This window comes from Dasypus novemcinctus, chromosome 2 (genome assembly GCF_030445035.2).
Source record: "Dasypus novemcinctus isolate mDasNov1 chromosome 2, mDasNov1.1.hap2, whole genome shotgun sequence".
Lineage (NCBI taxonomy): Eukaryota > Metazoa > Chordata > Mammalia > Cingulata > Dasypodidae > Dasypus > Dasypus novemcinctus.
In genome coordinates, this window is record NC_080674.1 from 138,292,226 (window position 1) to 138,313,678 (window position 21,453).

Sequence of the window (21,453 nt, forward strand, 5' to 3'; positions counted from 1 at the left end):
TCTAGGATATTACAAAGGATTACATTTTCAACAGTGTTCTTAAAAAGTTACAAAATACATATTAGGTTGGTGCAAAAATAATTGCAGTTTTGCACTGTTGGAATTTTGCTAGTGACTTATTACTTGCTGTTTATTTCATATTTATTTTAGACTATGGAAATGATGTTAGACAAAAAGCAAATTTGAGCGATTTTCTTATTTGAGTTCAAAATGGGTTGTAAAGCAGCAGGGACAGCTCACAACATCAACAACACATTTGGTCCAGGAACTGCTAATAAATGTACAGTGCAGTGGTGGTTCAAGAAGTTTTGCAAAGATGAGAGCCTTGAAGATGAGTAGCGTAGTTGCAGGCCATCGGAAGTTGACAACAGCCAGTTGAGAGCAATCATCGAAGCTGATCCTCTTAAACTGCATGAGAAATTGCCAAAGAACTCAATGTTGACCATTCTACAGTCATTTGGCATTTGAAGCAAATTGGAAAGGTGAGAAAGCTCGATAAGTGTGTGTCTTATGAGCCGACCGAAAATTTTAAAAAATCATCATTCTGAAGTGTTGTCTTTTCTTATTCTACACGACAACAACAAACCATTTCTCAATCAGATTGTGATGTGCGACAAAAAGTGGATTTTATATGACAACCAGTGATGACTAGCTCAGTGGTTCGACCAAGATGAAGCCCAAAGCACTTCCCAAAGCCAAACATGAGCCAAAAAAAAGTCATGGTCACTGTTAGTGGTCTGCTGCCTGGCTTATCCACTACAGCTTTCTGAATTTAGGCAAAACCATTACATCTGAGAAGTATGCTCAGCAAATTGACGAGATGCACTGAAAACTGCAGTACCTGCAGCTGACATTGGTCAACGGAAAGGGCCCAATTCTTCTTCACAGCAATTCCCGACTGCACATCGCACAACCAATGCTTCAAAAATTGAACGAATTGGGCTATGAAGTTTTGCCTCATCTGCCATATTCACCTGACCTCTCGCCTATCATCTACCACTTCTTCAAGCATCTCGAGAACTTTTTGCGGTGAAAATACTTCCCGCAACCAGCAGGATGCAGAAAATTGCTTTTCAGGAGTTCATCAAGTCCAGAAGCATGGATTTTTATGCTACAGGAATACACAAACTTATTTCTCATTGGCAAAAATGTGTTGATTGTAATGGTTCCTATTTTGATTATTAAAGATGCGTTTGAGCCTAGTTATAATGATTTAAAACTCATATTCCAAAACCACAATTCCTTTTGCACCAACCTAATATATTGTCATATTTTTAAGATTGATTTATTTATTGCCAGTATTCACAGTTTATAGAAAGAAGTAAATCCTATTCACGTTTGTGGTATAGACATATTCTCTTGCCATTAGCTTAAATAGAAAGACGAAGATTAAGAATTTAAATAGCAGGAGAATAAGACCTTAGAGGTATAAATATGAGACACCAAAAGTAAAGTCTCTCCTACAAAATATTCTTCAAAATCTCAGATGGTTTTTAATGCATTATTATTTAATAATACATAATAATACATATTTTTGTGAAATATTCCACATGGGCATCCAATTTTTTAACCTTTTGACTTGCTGAGAAAAATTACAAAATTTGACAGGACTCTGCAGTTACTCTAGTAGAAATACAGCTTGCTTGTTGACATGAGGAAAACACATTTAAAAGATTCACTAGTCATTTTATATAAATTTACATTCTTTGAAAACATATCCTTGCAGTTCTGTTAGACAGTATCAAGACTGCCTTATTTGAAAGCTGCTTGGTCATCTCTAAAATTTTCTTTTCTTTTCTAGAAGTATTTACTGAAATAGAGTCCTGCATGCCACCTCTCCCACTCACTCTTTACCACCCCTGCTCTTGCACATTCCATGTGTGAAAAAGAAGTAACTCAATATCAGGAACAAAATATGCATTTTTCTGAGCAGAGCATAAGAATCGGTTTTTCTTCCTACTCCTTCATTTTAACACAGTACAATACAGAATTTAATGGAGTTCCAGTTTCTTGAACCATAGTAATCTAAGCTTTTAAAATTGACTATAGTATAAATGCTGTCATTGCTGGTCCTACATACAGCCAGGGTTGTGGAGTTAAAATTGGATGATTGCCGCCTTGCGACTTAATTTTTTAAAAAAGAGGTTTGCAACTGTTTAAAGAATTATACTGAAATCTTTATGTACTTACTGTGGTATATCAGAGTACTGGTGGACTTTTAAGGTATCTTTAAAAACAATGAACATTGATTTACAGAAAGAAAATAATATTTTTCTTTCCAGATTTTGTGTCTTCCCACTTTATGTTTCCTGCATGCCATCATTTGCTCTGCCCAAAATGTGGTTTTTTTAAATTTTTTTATTTTATTTTTTTACATAAATGATTTTATGTATTTTCACAAGTGAGTAACATATATATGCAAATATCTTTTATCAGTGTATTGTTAAACATAGCTTGTTTCTGCACCATGAGATTGTGAAGTTACCAAATGGAAGCTAAAGTTTGACTAAAATGTGTTGTTTTAATTAGATGTATTTGTCCACAGTCACTATAATTTTAGTGCACATAACAACACTGGTATTTCTATAGTGAGCCAGGTACTGATGAAATAACATTGAGCAAAACAGACATCCTCTGCCCTCATGACTCACATTAGTGTAGATATTTAGTGAGTGAATAAGTATTATGATATGTGAAGTGATAAGTGCTATGTAGAAAATGAAAGCAGCGTAAGTAGATAGAGTATTATATAGGAGGAATGGTATTAATTTTAAGAGGGTGTTTGGGGAAGGCTTCCTGATGAAAGGATATTTAAATGAGGAAATAAAGGAGGACACCATACACGTAACTAGGGAAGAGCATTTATTTAGTCAGAGGGAACCTGCATCCATCAAGCATCAGTGTCAATCTGTATAAAAATACTAGTAAAGCTACATGGTCTGGCATTTTCCTCCCACATCCTGCACATTATTTTGGGTATCCCTGGGGTAAGCATATATAACTTTTCTCTATATGCCCCTAGAAAAATATTGTTTATCCTTATGGTCATAAAGAAAATGCTTCTCATCTAGGAGATCATGTTAAATAGAATCAGTATGTGAACTCCTGTTAATCTGGCAGTTTATATGAATTCTGAAACATTTCTTAAAAGATCTATTGTTTGTGAGTCATTTGACTACATCTAGGTGATTGTTAGTTTAGTTAGAAAACAGTTTTCAATTACAAATTCTGCCATTAGTGTAAATGGTGTGAAAGTCTGCATCTTTTCATAAGGTAGTAAATTTTTAAAATGGCTAAAATAAAGGCACTTCTAAAACACCGGTAGCCTGAAGCTTGCATGAAATTTTGTTTTGTTTATAGACTTGGGTTTTATAAAACCCAAAGATAGCAAGAATGAAAATTGAAATTTATAATTTTTTAAGTCTGTAAGGAAGGTAAAGTCCAAGTAATAAACTATACATTATTGTAGAAGAATAGTAGTTTTATGCAAATTTTATGTAATCTCTGACTACGTAAAGAGTTAAATAATTATCTGGAACTTAATACTGCAGTTGTATTTATGATTGATTTAAACATAGTTGTATTTATGATCGTATAGTGAACATTTTGGAAGCACTTTTTAAAAATTTGTTCATTTGTGATGCAAATAAAGGTAAACATTCCGTTTTTCATCTGTTTCAAAAAACTGTTGATGGTAGATTTAAAATATTAGAGATCAGTTTTATTAGCAGCTCTCATGTAAGACAAATTCCTGCTCACCCTCGGTATAATTCTAAGTACCGAGTACTCTAAAGTTTGGTCTGGTTTTTCATCATCTTTGTATACAGTAAAAATTCTGAGTTTTAGAGAAGATACTTTTAGTGCTTCAGTCTATCTGCTTTTGTAGAGTGAGCTTTCTTTTAATTGCTTGCAAAGCTATTTCTCATGCTTATACTCCTCTTTTAGCAAGTGGGACATCATTTGATTTGTTTTTATTTGTGACTTGTTTCTGTTTTCATTTGCAAAATGAAAATAACTTTCATACCATGAAAAAATTTTAGTTTTAAAGTCATCTAAGCAAACATCTAATCAAATGTGTTTATGTTCACACATGCATACAGATTTGAAAACTGTACTAAGTTAACTAGCAAATCAAATTAAGATTAGAAAGTAAATTAATGGCAGAACTTGACTAGATGCCGTTTTCTCTCCTAGTGTAAGAACACGTGAAATTACTTAGAAACATAAGACAAATGTGCTTTCAGTAGTGCTTAGCTGTGGGAAATTGAACTCATTTTTTAGTGCCCCAAAGTAAGTATAGTGATAAACCAAACAAGTTTTTCCTTTTTGTTTCCTCCATTTGAAATCTTATTCCCTGTGGGCTTTAGGGTTGTTTAGATATGGCTTTTAATACCAATATCAGTACTTATATACTATTTGACCTGGAGTATGTTAATTAACCTCTAAACAGAATAGTGACACCTGTCTTTTTTTTTCTTATTTTTTTGGTACCCTCTGGAAGCCCTGTTTCTATATTGAACTAATTACAAATGGTAGTATTATACCGCCTTTGTAGGTAGAACCCTACAAACAATTTGCATCCTGGATTTATAAGCCTAATATATTTAGAAGTGACACCTATCTTAGAGGATTCAATATATTAAGATAATTTATGTAAAGTGCTTGGCATAGTGGCTGATATACAGTAAGTGCTCTTATTATAAATGCCAAGTTGATAAATGGCAATTTCCTCTCATTTTAAATTTTTGTTTTGTTTTGTTTTGATATCCATTGGTTATTTCTAAGCACCTTCTGTCTGAATTGAGCAAGACCTTCAAAGCTTGAAGAATTGGTTTCTTATCAGAAGTATTTTATTTTGGTTTAGTTTGGAGATATCCAGTTGTCTAACCTAAGAGATGATTTTGGGCTGAATGTACATGTTTATCTTTCTTTCCTTCTGAAACCCCACTTTACATAACAAAAGAGTTTAAATAAAAGTATAAAAAAATAAACTTACACAGAAAAGAGAATGGAAAAGAGAATGGGTGATAGATAAGAAAAGGCTTTTGAATGGTGGAGTGTAGGCTTTGACTTAGCTGAAGGCAGGCACAACTGAATTGCCTACAGAAGGATCTTATTCTGCTTGATGTAGTTCATAAAGAAAGCTAGTATTTGTTCCTATCCTTAAGGGATATAATGAGGAGATAATGAAATAACGTGTTTCAAAACTCTTTCAACACTGCAAGTATTGCTCTTGAATCCTGAAGGTAACTAACTCTGTAGATGCCAGTGTAGCCCTTCGTCACACTACATATACATACAGTACACAGAAACTCAGGTGGACTCATAGTGATAGAAACTGGGCCAAATGCTTGAACAAAACCATTGAAAAATATTAGTGCTTAGAAAAGCTATTTCAGATTTTTTAAAACCTATTTTCTACTTCAGTTTTCATACTTGAAATATGTGATTAAAATCAGACTCTAACTTTAAATAGGAGAAAAAGAACGCTTTGTGTTCCCTTCAGGTTTCTTGCTGAGAGATAGGAACAGCTAGTTCCTTCAGTTTTGCTTTTAGTGATTTTGCCCTGGCAAAGGTCACTATAAACTTACTTAGAGATTCCTTTTAAAAACAAATTTTGAGGCCTCCTGCAAAATTTTCATCTGTCACCAGCTGTGAAATTGATCCTGTGTGCGAAGAGGTTAGTTATCTTTGAAGCTGGAAAGGGTAAAATACAGACAGCCCTGCATTTAGGATTGGGTGGTAAGTGTATTACTAGCAACCCACCCATTTATTTATAAATAATACTTATAAATATCTTGCCTTTGAGTACTTTGATTTAGATAAATCCTGCTTTTGTAACTCTACTTGGTTGTTTTCGTTTCTCTCTGGTAATCTGTGGTGTTCTTATCTTTTGTAGTCTTAACTCCTTTTATAGATACTTGAACCTGAGGGCTACTGCTGACATTCCAATGAATAGGCCCAACTCTGGGTGCCAGAGATGTATAATTAGCATTTATTGTCCCCACTCCAGAAGATGGAGAAGTGGGTACACTGGAAAAAGGTTTAGCAATTTCTGAAGTTTTGACTTAGTATGAGAATTTGGAATCCAGGGTAGATTACTCAGTTATCAAAGAGCAGATTCTTTTCGATCTCTGCAGTATCTAACTAAACCCTTCTTTTTCTTCTGTTTGACCCTTAACATATTCATCAGGGTTTTTTGGTCACAGTCTTAGAAACCATACTCCCACAGGACATTTTCTTGGTTCATATTACCCATGCAAGGCAGGATCTGGCTTCTTCAACGTCTGTGTCCAGGTCCTGGGACACTGTTAAGACTCTTCTGTCTCTTTCTAGATTTTTTCTCTTCTTAGCACATTGGTTTCATACTTTCTGACTACAGATGGGCATTTTTTCCTTCATAGGAAGAGAAACACTGTTGCCCTCAGCTGCAGGTTCATTACCCCTTTTTAACAGCCTGAGGAAGCAGTGGCTTCTCTGCGTTAGTCCTTTGGGGAAGGATTCTGACCCTCTTTGTGTTCTGCGCACACCCCTGTGGTTGGTGTGGTAGTCTCTTCTGGTGTGCAGCCTACCAAGATCACATGGTTGGCATTGGTAAAAGGCGATTCCCTCAAGGAAAGGAAGGAAGCTGCAGTTTCCAGAAGAAACAAAGCATTTGGGAAGAAACAACATGAGTCTGCTATAAAGATTTATTCCTAATCATGCAGAAGTGGAATCTTCTGACTATCCACTGACTGGTAAAAATGTTAAAGTTGTCTCAAATGCCTTAAAAACAATTAAAAATTTGTTATTTAATGTACACCTTGATGTTTAGGCATTAAGAAAAGTTGAGGAAAGTGGATGTAGCTCAAGTGATAAGGCCTCTGCCTACCACATGGGAGGACCTGGGTTTGATCCCTGGTGATAAAGAAGAGAGAGCGTACCCGTGTGGTGAGCAGAGTGCTTGCGCAGTGAGCCAGGTGCCCATGTAGGTTCCCATGTGGCAAGCTGAGTGCCCACATGGTGAGCCAAGTGCCCGTGCAGTAAGTCAAGGTCACATGCGAGTGCCCCGTGTGGTGAGCTGAGTGCCCACGTGAGTGACCGCATGGTGAGCCAGTGCCCACGTGGTGAGCTGAGTGCCTGCATGGCAGGCCAAGTGCCCACACGGTGAGCCAGAGCCTGCACAAATGAGTCACACAGCAAGATGGTGACACAACAAAGAGAGATGAAGGGGGAAATCAAGGTGAGGCGCAGCAGAGACCAGAAACTGAGGTGGTGCAATTGACAGGGAACCTCTCTTGACATCAGAGGCCCCTAGGATCAAATCCTGGTGAATCCTAGAGGAGAAAGATGAGAAGACAAAAAGAGAAATAGATACAGAAGATCACACAGCAAATGGACACAGACAACAAAAACAGCAGGGCAGGGGAAGGAGAGGGCAAGGAAAAAATACTTGTAAACAAAAGAAAAACAATGCCACTCTTTAAAAAAAAATTTGAAATATATCAGCAAACACTGGTAAAATAAAAATTAAGGGAATATAAATTGCACAAAGAACTCTGTCTTAGTAAATTATAGTTTAGAATACCAAAAACTTGAAGCTGGAAAGCAGATGTGGCTCAACTGATAGAGTGTCCACCTACCATAAAGGAGGTCCAGGGTTCAAACCCAGGGCCTCCTGGCCCATGTGCAGTGCTGCCGCATGCTCAAGGAGTGCCATGCCATGCTGGGGTGCCCCCACGTAGAGGAGCCCCACACACAAGGAGTGCACCCCGCGTGGAGAGCTGCCCCACGCAAAAAAGCACAGCCTGCCTGGGAGTGGCACCACACACACGGAGAGCTGCCACAGTAAGATGATGCAACAAAAAGGGGCACAGATTCCTGGTGCCGCTGAGAATGCAAGACAGAAGAACAGACAGTGAATGGACACAGAGAGCAGACAACAGGGGATTTAAAAAATTACAAAAATTTAAAAACTTGAAGCTATTTCACACCTCACTGATAAAATGACCAAAATGGAAAAGTCATAAAAGAACAAAGACTTAATGCTTATTATACACCTTCACCAAGGATCCAGTGACGGCAGTAGCTGTAAGTCCATAGCTCCAAATATCTGACTTTTGTACCATATTAAATAAATTTGTCGTGGAAGATAAAGATCAATAGGTAGAAGCGTCCTGTATTATCTTATGCATTTGATTTATGTGGTTTTCTTCCTCCCCCAGAAATGTAAGCTCTTAAAGGAGAATGACTGTCTTATTTGAGCACTGTATCAGAGCTCATTAAATACATGTTGATTCATTAATCTGTGATAAATTCCTCTTGCATTTTTTAAGTCATGGCAGTAATGCCATTTTCCAAAGTAGCTCCTTTTTTTTCTAATGATTTTTTTAAACTCTTCTTGGTCTATTTTAATTTGATTTGCTTACGATAAGTACTGTAACATTACCTTCAGAGTTGGTCCCACTCAGGAGCAAATGAGTTCATGGACACAGCCGGGAAGTGCAGTGTATTTAGTAACTCAGGTCTTCACTGGTATCTGTGAATAGGTATCCCTGACAGAGAAACCTCAGTAGAATCTGCCTGGTATGTGTAGGACTTATCAAGTCCTTATAGGAATAAGACCATGACTTACACTTGTAATATGTTGTGGAAAACTTGGTTTGGACCCAGAGATAAGGAATGGAAATAGTGAAAAGTTGGTCCTTTGAGATAATGAGGAAAGATTTGAAATTTATTCACTGTCTCCAGCCTATGATGTAAGAATAGGCTCTTGTTTTTGATAAAGACTGTTCTTTTAAAAAAGTGAACCACATTGTGCATTGGCTTGGTTGTTGTAGATTTGTTAGTGAAAAAAACTATTCAACCTAATGGCTTTCTGAATAATTTAAAACACACATACATTATAAAACTTTATTCAGCAAATACAGCAGTAAAACACACAGGGCTATAAAGTAGGGACTGAAGGACAACCAGACATCAAGTGAGAGTTTGCCAGAGGCCTTCCAATTTAAAGGGAAAATTAAATATCACACACTGCTATTCAAGGTGCCAGCAAATGTGTTCATGTAGTTAAGTGCTGAGAACTGGGCCTGGCATGTAGTAAGCACTCTTAAGTGTCATTCATTGTTATTATGACCTATCTACTTTTTAAACATTCAGCTGCTGCTCTTTAGAGCAGTGTTTACCATTGTATCACCATTTACACTTGGACCTTGTTTGATGGCACATTCCCAGCCTTGCCCCAAACCTGCTGGATCTGAAACCCTGAGAGTGGAACCTAGCAACCTGTATTTGAATAAACCTTCAGGAATTCTGATGCACACTGAAATTTGAGAACCCCTGCTTTAGAGAATCCGTCAACAGTGATGACAGTTGTAATGACTATGTAGGGCACAACTCTACTGTGAAGCAGAGAAAATAAAACCATTAGATACATAATTTTTAAGCAGGAATAGACACTGTTAGAACTGGCATTGAATTTTTGACATCTCCCATGTATAATAGGTCCTTAAGAAGTATCTGGTCATGGTATTGGATAAGACATTTTTTAGAGAACTGAACTGACTTGTTTATTAAAAAGCCTTTTATTTATTCACCAGACATTTATTGTCTACTATTTGTCAGGCATGTTCCTGTCATTGAAGGATTCTTGGTATTGTACGAAAATCAAACTGTCAGCAGATAAATTATAATATGTTGTTTTTTAAGTGATACAATTGACATATGAAACGTGTACTCTGAATGCTCAGACCAGGGACTGTCCAACAGCCTAAACACTAGAAGGTCAAACGTGAATGGGGTCTTAAAGAATGGCTGGACGAATGCTAAATGGAAAGAGAATGACTGTATTTTACAGGTAGGGGCTGAGTTATTTTACAGGTAGGGGCCGAGTTACACAACTCATCTGACTTTCTCAACTGTAGCATATCTTTCTCTTCTAAGCTTCATTTAGTTAGCCTACATTGGCATATATGATTGCTGTTTTAGAGCTTGAAAGTTCCACCTTTTATTTATTTTTTAATTGCCATAGATAGCAGGTATTTTCATTGTTTATTCATTCTTTCCATTTCTAGGATGACCTCAGGCTGTGCCACCCTGTGTTACACAAAAGACTTCCCTTAGTTTGTTTCCCAGTGGTATATGTTTGCACACTTTAAGCATCCCAGGGAATAGTCTTAAAGGAAGTTTTAATGTTTAAGTGATTAATCCTTTTTTTTCTAGAATTTATAATTAACATTCTCAAAATATGAAGGAGGTGTAGTAGTAGTAATATTGCTACAGAAATGTATATTCTCACCAACAAAGAACTAAGGTTCCTGTTTCTCTGCATCCTTGTCAGCTCTTGTTATATCCTGATTTTTGTTTTGTTTTGTTTTAATAGCCACTCTGGCTCATGTGAGGTGGTATCTCATTGTGGTTTTGGTTTGTATTTCCTTGCTGACTAGTAATGGTGAGCATCTTTCCATGTACTTTTTGGCCATATGTTAATCTTCTTCGGAGAAATATCTATTCAAGTCCTTAGCCTATTTTTTAATGTTTTTAATGTTTGTCTTTTTGCTGTCAAATTGTAGTTCTTTATATATTCTGAATATCAAACCCTTATCAGATATATGGTTTCCAGATATTTTCTCTTAATTCTTTTGCTTTTTTGTTTTCTTGTCAGTCGTTTGATGCACAGCGTTTTTAACTGTGATGTAGTCCAGTTTATTTTCTTTTATTGCTCATGCTTTTGGTAGAAAGTCTAAGAATCCTGAAAATACTGCATATGTTTTCTGTGGATCCAAATTCTATGTGCATTCTCTATATAGAAGCATATCTACCATTTAGGGGACAGTTTTTATTTGGTGTGGTATGTAAATTTTAATTTTTCAGAAGTGAACATGAGACATTCTGGGAGGACAGCAAGGAGTAACTAGCCTCGGACTGGAAGCTCTGAAGAAGGCCTGAGCTAAGACTGGAAGGATGGGGAAGAGTTAGCCAAATTAGAGATTAGGAATAAAAAAGATTCTTCTAGGCAGAGGCAGAGAAGTGAGAGAGCATAGGGTATTTAGGGAATTGTAAGTAACAGACATGAACTTACAACTAAGGTAGGAAGTAGTGAAAGATGAGGCTGAAGAGGTGAATGGGGTGGGGCGTCATGTGGCACTTCATATGCTGTGGAGTTTTGGATTTATCTTGAATGTTTTGGAAAGCCATTGGGAGACTTCAAACTGATGAGTGACATGATCATATTTGCATTTTAGAGAAATAAATCTAGACACAGGGTGAGAAATATTGGGAGAGGGACAAGTGTTGTAAAACTGGAAAGAAATAAATAAGGAGGCTGCTTCAGTGATCCAGGTGAAAGGTTCTGGAGGCTGGAAATAAGACTGTGGCAGTGACAGGGGAATTGAGATACCAAAAGAGTAAATCCACAGAATATGCTGATTAAATATGACAATGTGAAGGAGAAGGAGTGAGGGTGTCCCCAAATCTGGCTTGAAGTACTGGTAGAAGTGTTTACCAAAATAGGAAATAAGAGAGGAGGAATGGATAACGGAAGTAAGAGTATACATTCAGTTTGGGATGTAGGAAGTTTTAACATTGACATCCATGTGAGGGTGCCAGTAATCAGCTGAGTGTATAGTCTTAACCAGGGGTTAAGATTTCAGGGTGTCTGTGAGCTTGAATTGAAAATTTAAAAAAAAACAACAACATCATTCTTGTGGGGATGTGTTGGTGTGGGTGTGACATATTTATTAAGTAATACATGGTATAGTATAGATTTAGTAAGGGGTCTGTGGTTTTCACCTGACTGGCAAAAGGGTCTGTGGAACAAAAAAGGTTGAGAACCCCTGGTCTGAAATGTAGAGAAGGGCTAGAAAAAAAAGAGTTACTACTAGTCAACAGCATAGAGTTACTCAGATAAAGGTGTGGGAGAGGGAAGAAAAGGGACCTGGGATATCCTGGAGAATGTTAATTTATACAAAATGAACTGAAGCAGAAGAAACTAAAGTAGCAGTTAGCAAGATTAGTAGGGAGCCAGAAAAGAGGGATATTCTGGAAGGATAACCTTAGAAGAATCCTTCTGGAAAGGGGTCTTAACCTTTTTTGTTTCACAGACCCGTTTGCCAGTCAGGTAAAAACCACAGACTCCTCAGAATGTAGTGGCAGATAGTTTTATGACACTCACCGTCGCATGTCTTTAAATTTTAGGATTATTCAAAATTATGTTTTACAACTTGCCCATAATTTCAATACCTGATAACCTAACACGGTTCCACATCTATTCAAATGGTCATTTTCAGCAAACATTTAGAAATTCTAGTTTTCCTACAGCATCATAAAACCATCTCTGCCATCCTTACCAGCCTCTTTGCAGGCAGTTATCCTCTGCACTCAGAACACACTACATCGAAATAAAAATCACACTAACCCCACACTATACTGTGTATTATTTAATAAATATATCATATGCACACCAACACATCCCCACCAGAATAATGTTTATTCTTTAATTTTCAATTCAAGCTCATGGACCCCCTGAAATCTTTCCACAGGCCCAACCCCTCATTAAGAATCCCTGTTCTCGAGAATTTTACATTCCCCAAGTTTTTAAAAATAAATGTTTGCCTACTACTTCTAAATCATAACAGCTGCCTACATGGCCATTATTTTTGTAACCACACATCCTGCTCCATCCCTGCTCCATCGGTAAGACCCCATTCAGTTTGAGGGATTGATCCCAGGGCCACTGGTAACCCCTCCTTAGGCTGTGATTGCTTGCCACCGTAGTTTCCTCTCTTAACGTGATTTGGCTTCACAAGCTCAGCCTAAGTAAGATGTTCTGTAGATGAGAAGGATTGATTCAAGAAAGGGCCAAGAATGCAGAGACCAGAGAAAGTTCTATGGAGACTCCGAGGCAAATTTTCCTTTTAAATAAAGAACTTCTCTTCTAGATGTTATTATACAGCAATGGAAGGCCTAAACTTGCTGCAACTCTGCTGCTATTAGTCTGAGACTAAAACAAGGAGGCAGGAGGGGAGCCGAACTGAGAGAACTGTAGAAAAACGGAGTGGAAGCTCTGAACCATGCTGGACTTCATTGTTTAAACTATTTGTGGTGGTGTTGTTTGGTTGTTTTATTTTCAAAGAAGCAGGTGATGTGTGTGCATGAATGATCTATATGAATAACATTGTCAAACTAAATTGTTACTACAGCTAACCATATGTTATGCAGTAGCTTTGGTATCTTTAAAAAATACTTAAAATATGAGCAACATGTCTTCTAATAGTTTTGGAAGTAAGAGAGGAAATGATTTTTAGAATTGGAGGGAATGAGAAAGAATGAGGACGACATTAAAAATCCTAATGGAAACCAGACATGAAATTAAATGTAATTTATTATTTATACCTATGTCACACCACTTTTCTTAGTGTACAGGTAGATAAGTTTTCATGTAAGGAGAGCAGGAGGAAGTCAAATGAATTAATAAATCCTTTTTAAAACTTTCTATTATGAAAATTAGAGTTATTGTGATGGCAAGTAATTATGTGGAAATTTCATGGGAAGGGACATTTTCCCTAATCCCCTGTAGCCTAACATAACTTTATTTTTGTGTAATACCTCTGGTCCTGTCCTTACACAAAATGAATCTGGGAGAACTATTCAGACCCTTGACAGTCTGAATAAAGTTCTCTATAAAGAATAAAGTACATTTCCAGGAAAACCGGTGACTCTTTTTGCTATTGACAGCACTACATGTCAGAGAGCAGAGAGCACCATTTCCTGTTTTTCTCTGCAGCGGCTCTACTCTGGAATTCCCCTGTTTGCCCATGATTTTATACAGCACATCAAAAAAGTGTGCTCTCCCTTAAATGTCCACATTATGTCTGAAAAAATGTTGTATTTTTATATTTTAAAATATTTTGTTGTCCTTAAAATTTAGGTTTTCAATTCATTAAGGATAGTGTGTTATAACAGGAGGCTAAAATAAGACGTCAACCTGTGTTGACTTCAACCGTCCTTCCTACCTGCTCTGGAGCTTTTAATATTGATTATCCTTTCCTTTTCTTTGCCTTGGTCTCTCCTCTTTACCTGGATCTTTCTCATTAGAATTTAAACATGATCATGTCTCTCTCATCTTAGAGGAAAAAAAAAAATCAACCAGATCTCTCCACTCCAGAAGACTCTTCTCATGGTCTGTGCTCCATTAATTTGCCTTGCACAGGTACCGAGAAAATTCACATCCTTTGATGGTGAGATTTGGCATGTGTCTTGATAAACATAAATAGTCTCCTAACAAGGCAAATTTAATGGAAATGTAACAGTATATTATCAAGGGTTCAAGGGTCACAGGACCTTTAGCATCTTTCCATAACCTTAGCACAGCCACATTTGTTTGACTGCATATTGTCTGTGACTGCTTTCATTCTACAGTGACAGAGTTGAGTAGTTGTGACAGACTGGCCCACAAGCCTAAAATATTTACTATTTGCTCTTTAAGAAAAAGTTTGTGGGCTCAAGATCAGGTGGCCTTATTTTCCAATACAAAGAAATTATAAAAATAAAAATTATGAGTGAAAACATAAGAAATGTGGAAGATGTGTATGTATATGTATATATTTATGTACATATGTACATACATAAAATCAAATATCTGTATAACAAGCTCCAAGAATAAAATAATAGCTTGCAGCTGTGAGTCACATTACTTAAACAAAACCCAAAAGTCGAGGTGGAGGCAGAATAAAGACTTAGAGTTGTGCAAAAGGGTCTTGATTTGGTGTAGTGGTGGGAGGTAGGATAGGAGTGGGGAGGCCTAATTTGAAAGAAGTGTCTTTTTTTAAATTTTTTATTTCTCTCCCCCCCCCCCCTTGTCTGTTCTCTGTGTCTATTTGCTGCGTGTTCTTCTTTGTCCACTTCTCTTGTCAGCGGCACGGGAATCTGTGTTTCTTTTGCTTGCGTCATCTTGTTGTGTCAGCTCTCTGTGTGTGTGGTGCCATTTCTGGGCAGGCTGAACTTTCTTTCGCGCTGGACAGCTCTCCTTACAGGGCACACTCCTTGTGCATGGGGCTCCCCTAAGCAGGAGACACCCCTGTGTGGCAGGGCACTCCTTGCGCACATCAGCACTGCGTATGGGCCAGCTGCACACGGGTCAAGGAAGCCCGGGGTTTGAACCGCAGACCTCCCATGTGGTAGATGGATACACTAACCACTGGGTCAAGTCTGCTTCCCTGAAAGAAGTGTCTTTAAGTGCATGTGCTATAAATAGGTAGATGAACTGATAGAATAGGAATTCATAGTAGAACGTTTAAAATACCAGAGTGGGGAAAAAATAATTGAAAGGAAAGAAGGGAGAAGTAATTAACTCTTCAAGTTAAGGGACAGGATAGAGCAAAACTAAGAAAATACTTGTCCACAAAGAAAAGTCTTAATATATTCCCTAAATCAGAGATCTTTCATATCATACTCTCAGTACAGCAAGAAAATTACACAACAATGAATGATTATCAGGAAAGGAAGAGAGAATGAACCACTTGGGAAATTAGAAGCTATTTTTTCAGTCTCTTGAATTATAGCAAATCAGAAGTTGAAATAGCATTATTTTAAATAATGGAAAAAATAACTTCATGAAAAAACTAATTGGATGATGCTTAATCCATACAAAATGTATAGTCTAACTGAATAAAGAAACAGGAATGAGTCAAACATTTTACTTCAAAACCTAGGGGGAAAAATGCAATAAAGAAGTAAATAGAATGAAAGAATTAAGATAAAAGTAAAAATTAATGATGTATAAAACATTGGTAAAATAAATGAATGAGATCAGTGTAATTACAAGACACTATTTATGTCCTGAGGTTAGAAAAATCTTGATAAATAATGGGTATGGGAGTTGTCATAGAGATGTCCAGAGGTCAGTAGCTGGTTTAGAGCCTGACATGCCCTGGGAAGGAATTTAGATTTTACTATCTTAAAACAGTTTTTTACTTCATTCCCTTAACTACATCTACACACATAAAAAATTATACAAAGGGGTGTGTGTGTGTGTATTATATGTAATTTTTTTATTGCAAAAAATTTCCCCTCTTGTTTAATCTATATGAATTGACAGGTAAAGTTACCTTCATGTTAATATTTTTAATTTTAGAAGAATATCTTATTTTTTGTAAAAAACCCACAAAGTATTATGTGTGTGTGTCTATGAATACAGAGCTACTTGAATGCAGGCAGGAAGTCTGGAAGGCAGGAAAACCAAGCCTAACAGGAATTACCTTGTGAGAGATAGTTAACTTTCCTTTAAAAAATGTTCTTGAGAGGAATATTTAAGAATGTGAGAAAATATCCAAGATAAAAAATTAATAAAGCCAGACTGGTATATGATCTTAAGAAGTGCTGATTGAACTAGCTCATAATCTTATGTTAAGAGGACAAAAACATTTGATTAAAAACAAAGGGGAGTGGATATAGCTCAGGTGGTTGAGTGCATGCTTCCCACATGCAAGGTCCCGGGTTCGATCTCTGATACCTCCTAAAAACAAACAAACAAAAACAAAAAACAACTCTCACTGGGGAATGGATGTAACTCAGTGGCTGAGCACTTGCTTCCTATATGTGAGGTGTCCTAGATTCAATCCCTGGTATCTCATAAAAAGAAAAAAATATAGAGAAATTGCGCTGAAGTGGTATGCTTTTTTATAAATTGTAGCTAGTATAATTATAATGATTTTTAAATATACACATGAACTCCTTGCTTTTGTGGCTTCGTAGAAAATCATATTTTAACCCTGAGGAGCTGTCATTTGGGTCTGTCATAATAAATTTTTAGGATTTATCAGGAACATACCACGTTGCAGTAGACATGGATGTAAAATGTTCAAAGGCAACTGAATCCAATAAGTTTATAACTTGCTTTGGTTTTGAGGCAAGCTTCCATTTCAGGGACAATATATTCCTGAAAGGGAAGAAAGCTGGGATAAGTAGAGCTGGTATTAGGATGTTAGCCCAGCTGTGCCACTAGCCTTAGACTTTGGTATCTAATGGGTCATGGAAAACTTGGGAAAGATCTAAGATAACATTCACCTCTGGAGAAATCTCAGGTGATCAGTGAAATGCAATAGGGTATGTCAGTGTTCCTGATGAGCTGGGTGGGCACAGTGGTGAGGACAAGGGCTCCTGCTGGTAAGTGAAGTTACTGGGAAGCAGTCCAGCACCTGTGAGAAGTGGTCCTGAGTTAGGACAAGTCATAAGCCCCAGCCCAGCTGGCTGAGTTTTAACTGGTTTTCCTTCTCAGCCAGAATAGATCAGAAAAGAAGGATCAAATCCCCCCATATAGAGCAGCTGTCAGGTTTATTCTGATGAAGAAGGGTATAATCTAAGTGATAACCAAATATATCCAAATACAGTTTGTCAGTGAAGCTGGAAAGTACTGCTTACTAGTATCATGCTCAAATCACACTATTTTCTTTGTTAACATTAATTGGTGACTGATGGTATTTTTACATGTCTCAGTTTGTTTTAAGGCCAAAAACTTAAATGGTTGTTATACAAATATGTGGATATCCAAGGCTAGATCAAATAATTAAACTTATATATATATAAGTAATAACTGTTATTTTGCTTTACTAATTTTCTTATGTGTATATTTCTCTTGGGGATTCCATTATAAGAGATAATTTTGGCAGATAATTTTAGGCATTTTTGTGTCCTAGGAAATTTTATTAATAATATGTTATTAAACAGAGTCATCCATAGTGTGTAAATCTGTCAGAATAAGTATTAATAAGATCATTCTTCCAACACATTGCTTCCCATATTTTAGAAAAGGCGACGGCGGATTGACCGAAGTATGATCGGAGAACCAACCAACTTTGTACACACGGCTCACGTAGGATCAGGAGACCTGTTCAGTGGAATGAATTCAGTGAGTATGCTGGTGCACAGTGAAGACCGGGCCTTCAGGCATAGTCACATGAAAACTGTGCCTTAGGTGTACGTTTTTAATGACACAATGCCAAATGAATTTATAGACCTCAAGTATATTGAGAGAACAGAAGAGAGAAGAACATAAACAATGAACAATTAATCTCTCATCTAAAATAGTCATTTGCCAAGTTATGTGTTTGTTTCTATTTCTCATACTAAAGTTCTTCAGAGCTGCCTTTCCCCTGAACACATACTTTAAAATTGAATGGATGTGAGTTCAGAATGGAGGTTAATGCCCCGTGAGTTATGTATGCTCCCACCAAAGGGACTTGGAAATCAGTCTTTTAATATTTTATTTCTTTTTTTCTTAAGTTCAGTTAGTTGCCATTTACAAACATTTTATTGCTTGCTCTTTATAAAATACTAGCATTGACCAGATATTAGAATATTTGTGATTTACTTATTACTGCAATGTTAGTTCTAGTGCATTAAGCATAGGGTTAAAATTTGCACATATCCCTCAGGACAAGGCAGCAAAAATTTGTCATATTTGGCAGTAGGTTATGAAGAGCCAGAAATCAGGAAGATCTGTTTGCCTTCCTTTAGGTGGAATGTTCAGTGAATTTCATAATAGATTTTAGATTTATTCAATTCAACTCTTTCCTTAATTTTCAGCTAAGAGAAAAAGACAGTATAATAGGAAAAGCACCACGTGAGAATTCTTGTCAGGGTTCTACCTCAGTTTTGACCTTAAAGCATGCCCTATTCCTAAAGTAAACAAGGCATTTTCTGGATGATCCCTAAGGTGTTTGGAACTAGAAAGTCAGTAAGGTGGTAGAAGTACAAAATTATAACCCATGGTATACTAGCTTATTGGACAGCATTAACAAAAGACTTGATAAGAGAACAGGAACTTTTAAAATAGGTAGATGGGTATCTTAGATAGATCAAACAAGTTCATCACTTCTGTTACTAGGTAAACAAGGGAATGACATTTGTAGCTTCCTGGAAAGGAAACTGCTTGTTTTAAATCTATAGGAAAAGTACTTTTTGTTTCACTTGACTGCTTTTGTGGAAATGTAAGAGTTGTCATGTTGCTGTCAAAATATAATTCAGTAGCTTGTTTTCTGAATGAGCATGGAATGCTATTAAATTTGTTAATATGTTTAATGAATATAAATAGAGTAGGTTCAATTATATTAGCATATGGGAACTTTTAATATCTTTCTCATCGATAAATGTCTTTTCCATTCAGATGTTTAAAAATAACTATATATGCAGAATTCTTTGTTTCAATTTTGAAGTAATTTCAAACTTACAGGACAGTTGCAAAACTAATTGAAACCCCACACAGAGAACTCCAACATACGCTCCATAGCCCCAGATAGCCAAATCCACCAATTTTAACATTTTGCCTCCTTTGCTGTATCATTGTATCTATAGCTGTCTATCTTCTGATCGTTGACAGCAGGTTACACACATCATACTCCTTGAATACATAATGCTTCCATGTACATTTCCTATAAACAAGAGCATTCACTAATGCCTTCAGCACAGTTATCAAGTCCAAGAAACTTAACGTTGATATGAAGCTTACATTCTATATATATTCCAGTTTTTTCTTAGGTCCCAATAATGTCATTTTTTTTTTTAAAGATTTATTTTTACTTATTTCTCTCCCCTCCCCGCCCCCCCCCCCCCAGTTGTCTGCTCTTTTGTGTCCATTTGCTATGTGTTCTTCTGTGTCCGTTTGCATTCTTGGCGGCAACAGGAATCTGTGTCTCTTTTTGTTGTGTCATCTTGCTGCGTCAACCCTCCATGTGTGCAGCGCCACTCCTGGGCGGGCTGTGCTTTTTTTGCATGGGGTGGTTCTCCTTGCAGGGCGCATTCCTTGAGCATGGGGCTCCCCTACATGGGGGACACCCCTGCGTGGCACAGCACTCCTTGCATGCGGCAGCACTGCACATGGGCCAGCTCACCACACATGCCAGGAGGCCCTGGGTTTGAACCCTGGACCTCCTATATGGTAGGTGGACGCTCTATCAGTTGAGCCACATCCGCTTCCCCCAATAATGTCATTTTGAGCCTTTTCTCCATTCTTATATTCCATCCATTGTCATTTATTGCATTTAATTATCTCTTTATTTTCTCTTTCTGAAGAATTAAAATTTAGTTCATAGTATTTACTTTGTTAACCTTTTAAATCTTATGTATGCACTTTATAGAATTTCCTTTAAGGTAACCTATCTGGCATTTTTCCTCAATGAAAAGTTTGTCATTTATGTACTTAACATTTTTGCTTGCCATAAATTTAGGTAGAACTTTATGCCCATGTTTTGCAGAGCTGCCAAATCTGCTTTTTCAGCTCAGGTGGAGGATCAAGTTGGGACCTCACTTTTATAGAGTTCTGCCCTGCAGTTTCTACAGCCTTCTCTGCTGCTTCCTGTTTTAGCCATTTTTAGAACCAAATGTATCTCTTACAGGCCTTTTTGTAGTCATTTAGTAAATTAGTTTGTTGTCCCTAGAAGGACACTGGTGCCTCCCTGCCCCACAGAGTGCTAAGTTCTTGTAGTTAGGCAGGGTATCATCAATCAGTAGTTTCCTGAAAATATCATTGATAGTTCTAACTGGTATGAGCCTATTTCCTGAAGAGAGAAATTATGTTTTTCTACACCATATAATTAAGTACAAGTAATACAAAACCACAAATAGATATGCTATGTATCCAAAGAAAATATTTTATCTTAAATTGGTCTATCCTTAGAAAATGAGCAGCTATTATTTTGAACGTGACTTGCTGCATATGGAAAGCCTTGCCTAAACTGTGTTACAGAGTAGTCAAATGACCTGTAATTTATTTTTTCCCTAAATACATTGTTATTCCTGAGTACCTTCTATACCAACTTCTGACCAAAAGAGATTGCTATGACCTTTCCAATAATATAGTCCTGTATGCTAAAATACTGTATATCTACAGTCACAGTGATATATTTGATCTCAACACTGAAGAGGGAAGTGGATATGGCTCAACTGATAGAGCATCCCCTACTGTATGAAGGGTCCAGGATTCGAACACAGAGCTTCCTGGCCCTTGTGTTGAGCAGGCCCACACACAAGGAGTGCCATGCCACACAAGAGTGTCCCCTGCGTAGGGGAACCCCACGCACAAGGAGTGTGCCTTGAAAGGAGAACCGCCCCGTGCAAAAAAAGCACAGCCTGCCCAGGAGTGGTGCTGCACATAAATGAGAGCTGACGCAACAAAATGACACAACAAAAAGAGACACAGATTCCCAGTGCCACCAGTAATGCAAGCGGACACAGAAGAACACACAGCGAATGGACACAAGAGAGCAGACAAGCGGGGGAGGAGAGCGGAGGTGGGGAAGAGGAGAGAAATGAATAAAATCTAAAAAAAAAAAACCCAAAAACTGAAGTTATTAAATAGAGAATCCAAATCATTTAGTTTGAAATTGAAGAATTGACTTTTAGAGGGGAAAAAACCACTTTATCTTCTTAGAATCTACATTATGAATGTACAGTGTAAAAATATTAAGATGTTTTTCT

The 21,453-nt window shown here is 37.1% G+C and overlaps 1 protein-coding gene across 5 annotated transcripts in view; it reads left to right on the forward strand.

Annotated features, from left to right (window-relative positions):
• The window catches only part of CDC42SE2 (CDC42 small effector 2), a 120,432-nt gene that overhangs the window by 94,009 nt on the left and 4,970 nt on the right, over nt 1-21,453 (forward strand). For all 5 annotated transcript variants that reach the window (XM_071209814.1, XM_071209823.1, XM_071209819.1 and 2 more), the window contains one exon: nt 17,786-17,887. In XM_071209814.1, coding sequence (XP_071065915.1) covers nt 17,786-17,887 — 102 coding nt within the window. The remainder of the gene's footprint in view (nt 1-17,785; nt 17,888-21,453) is intronic.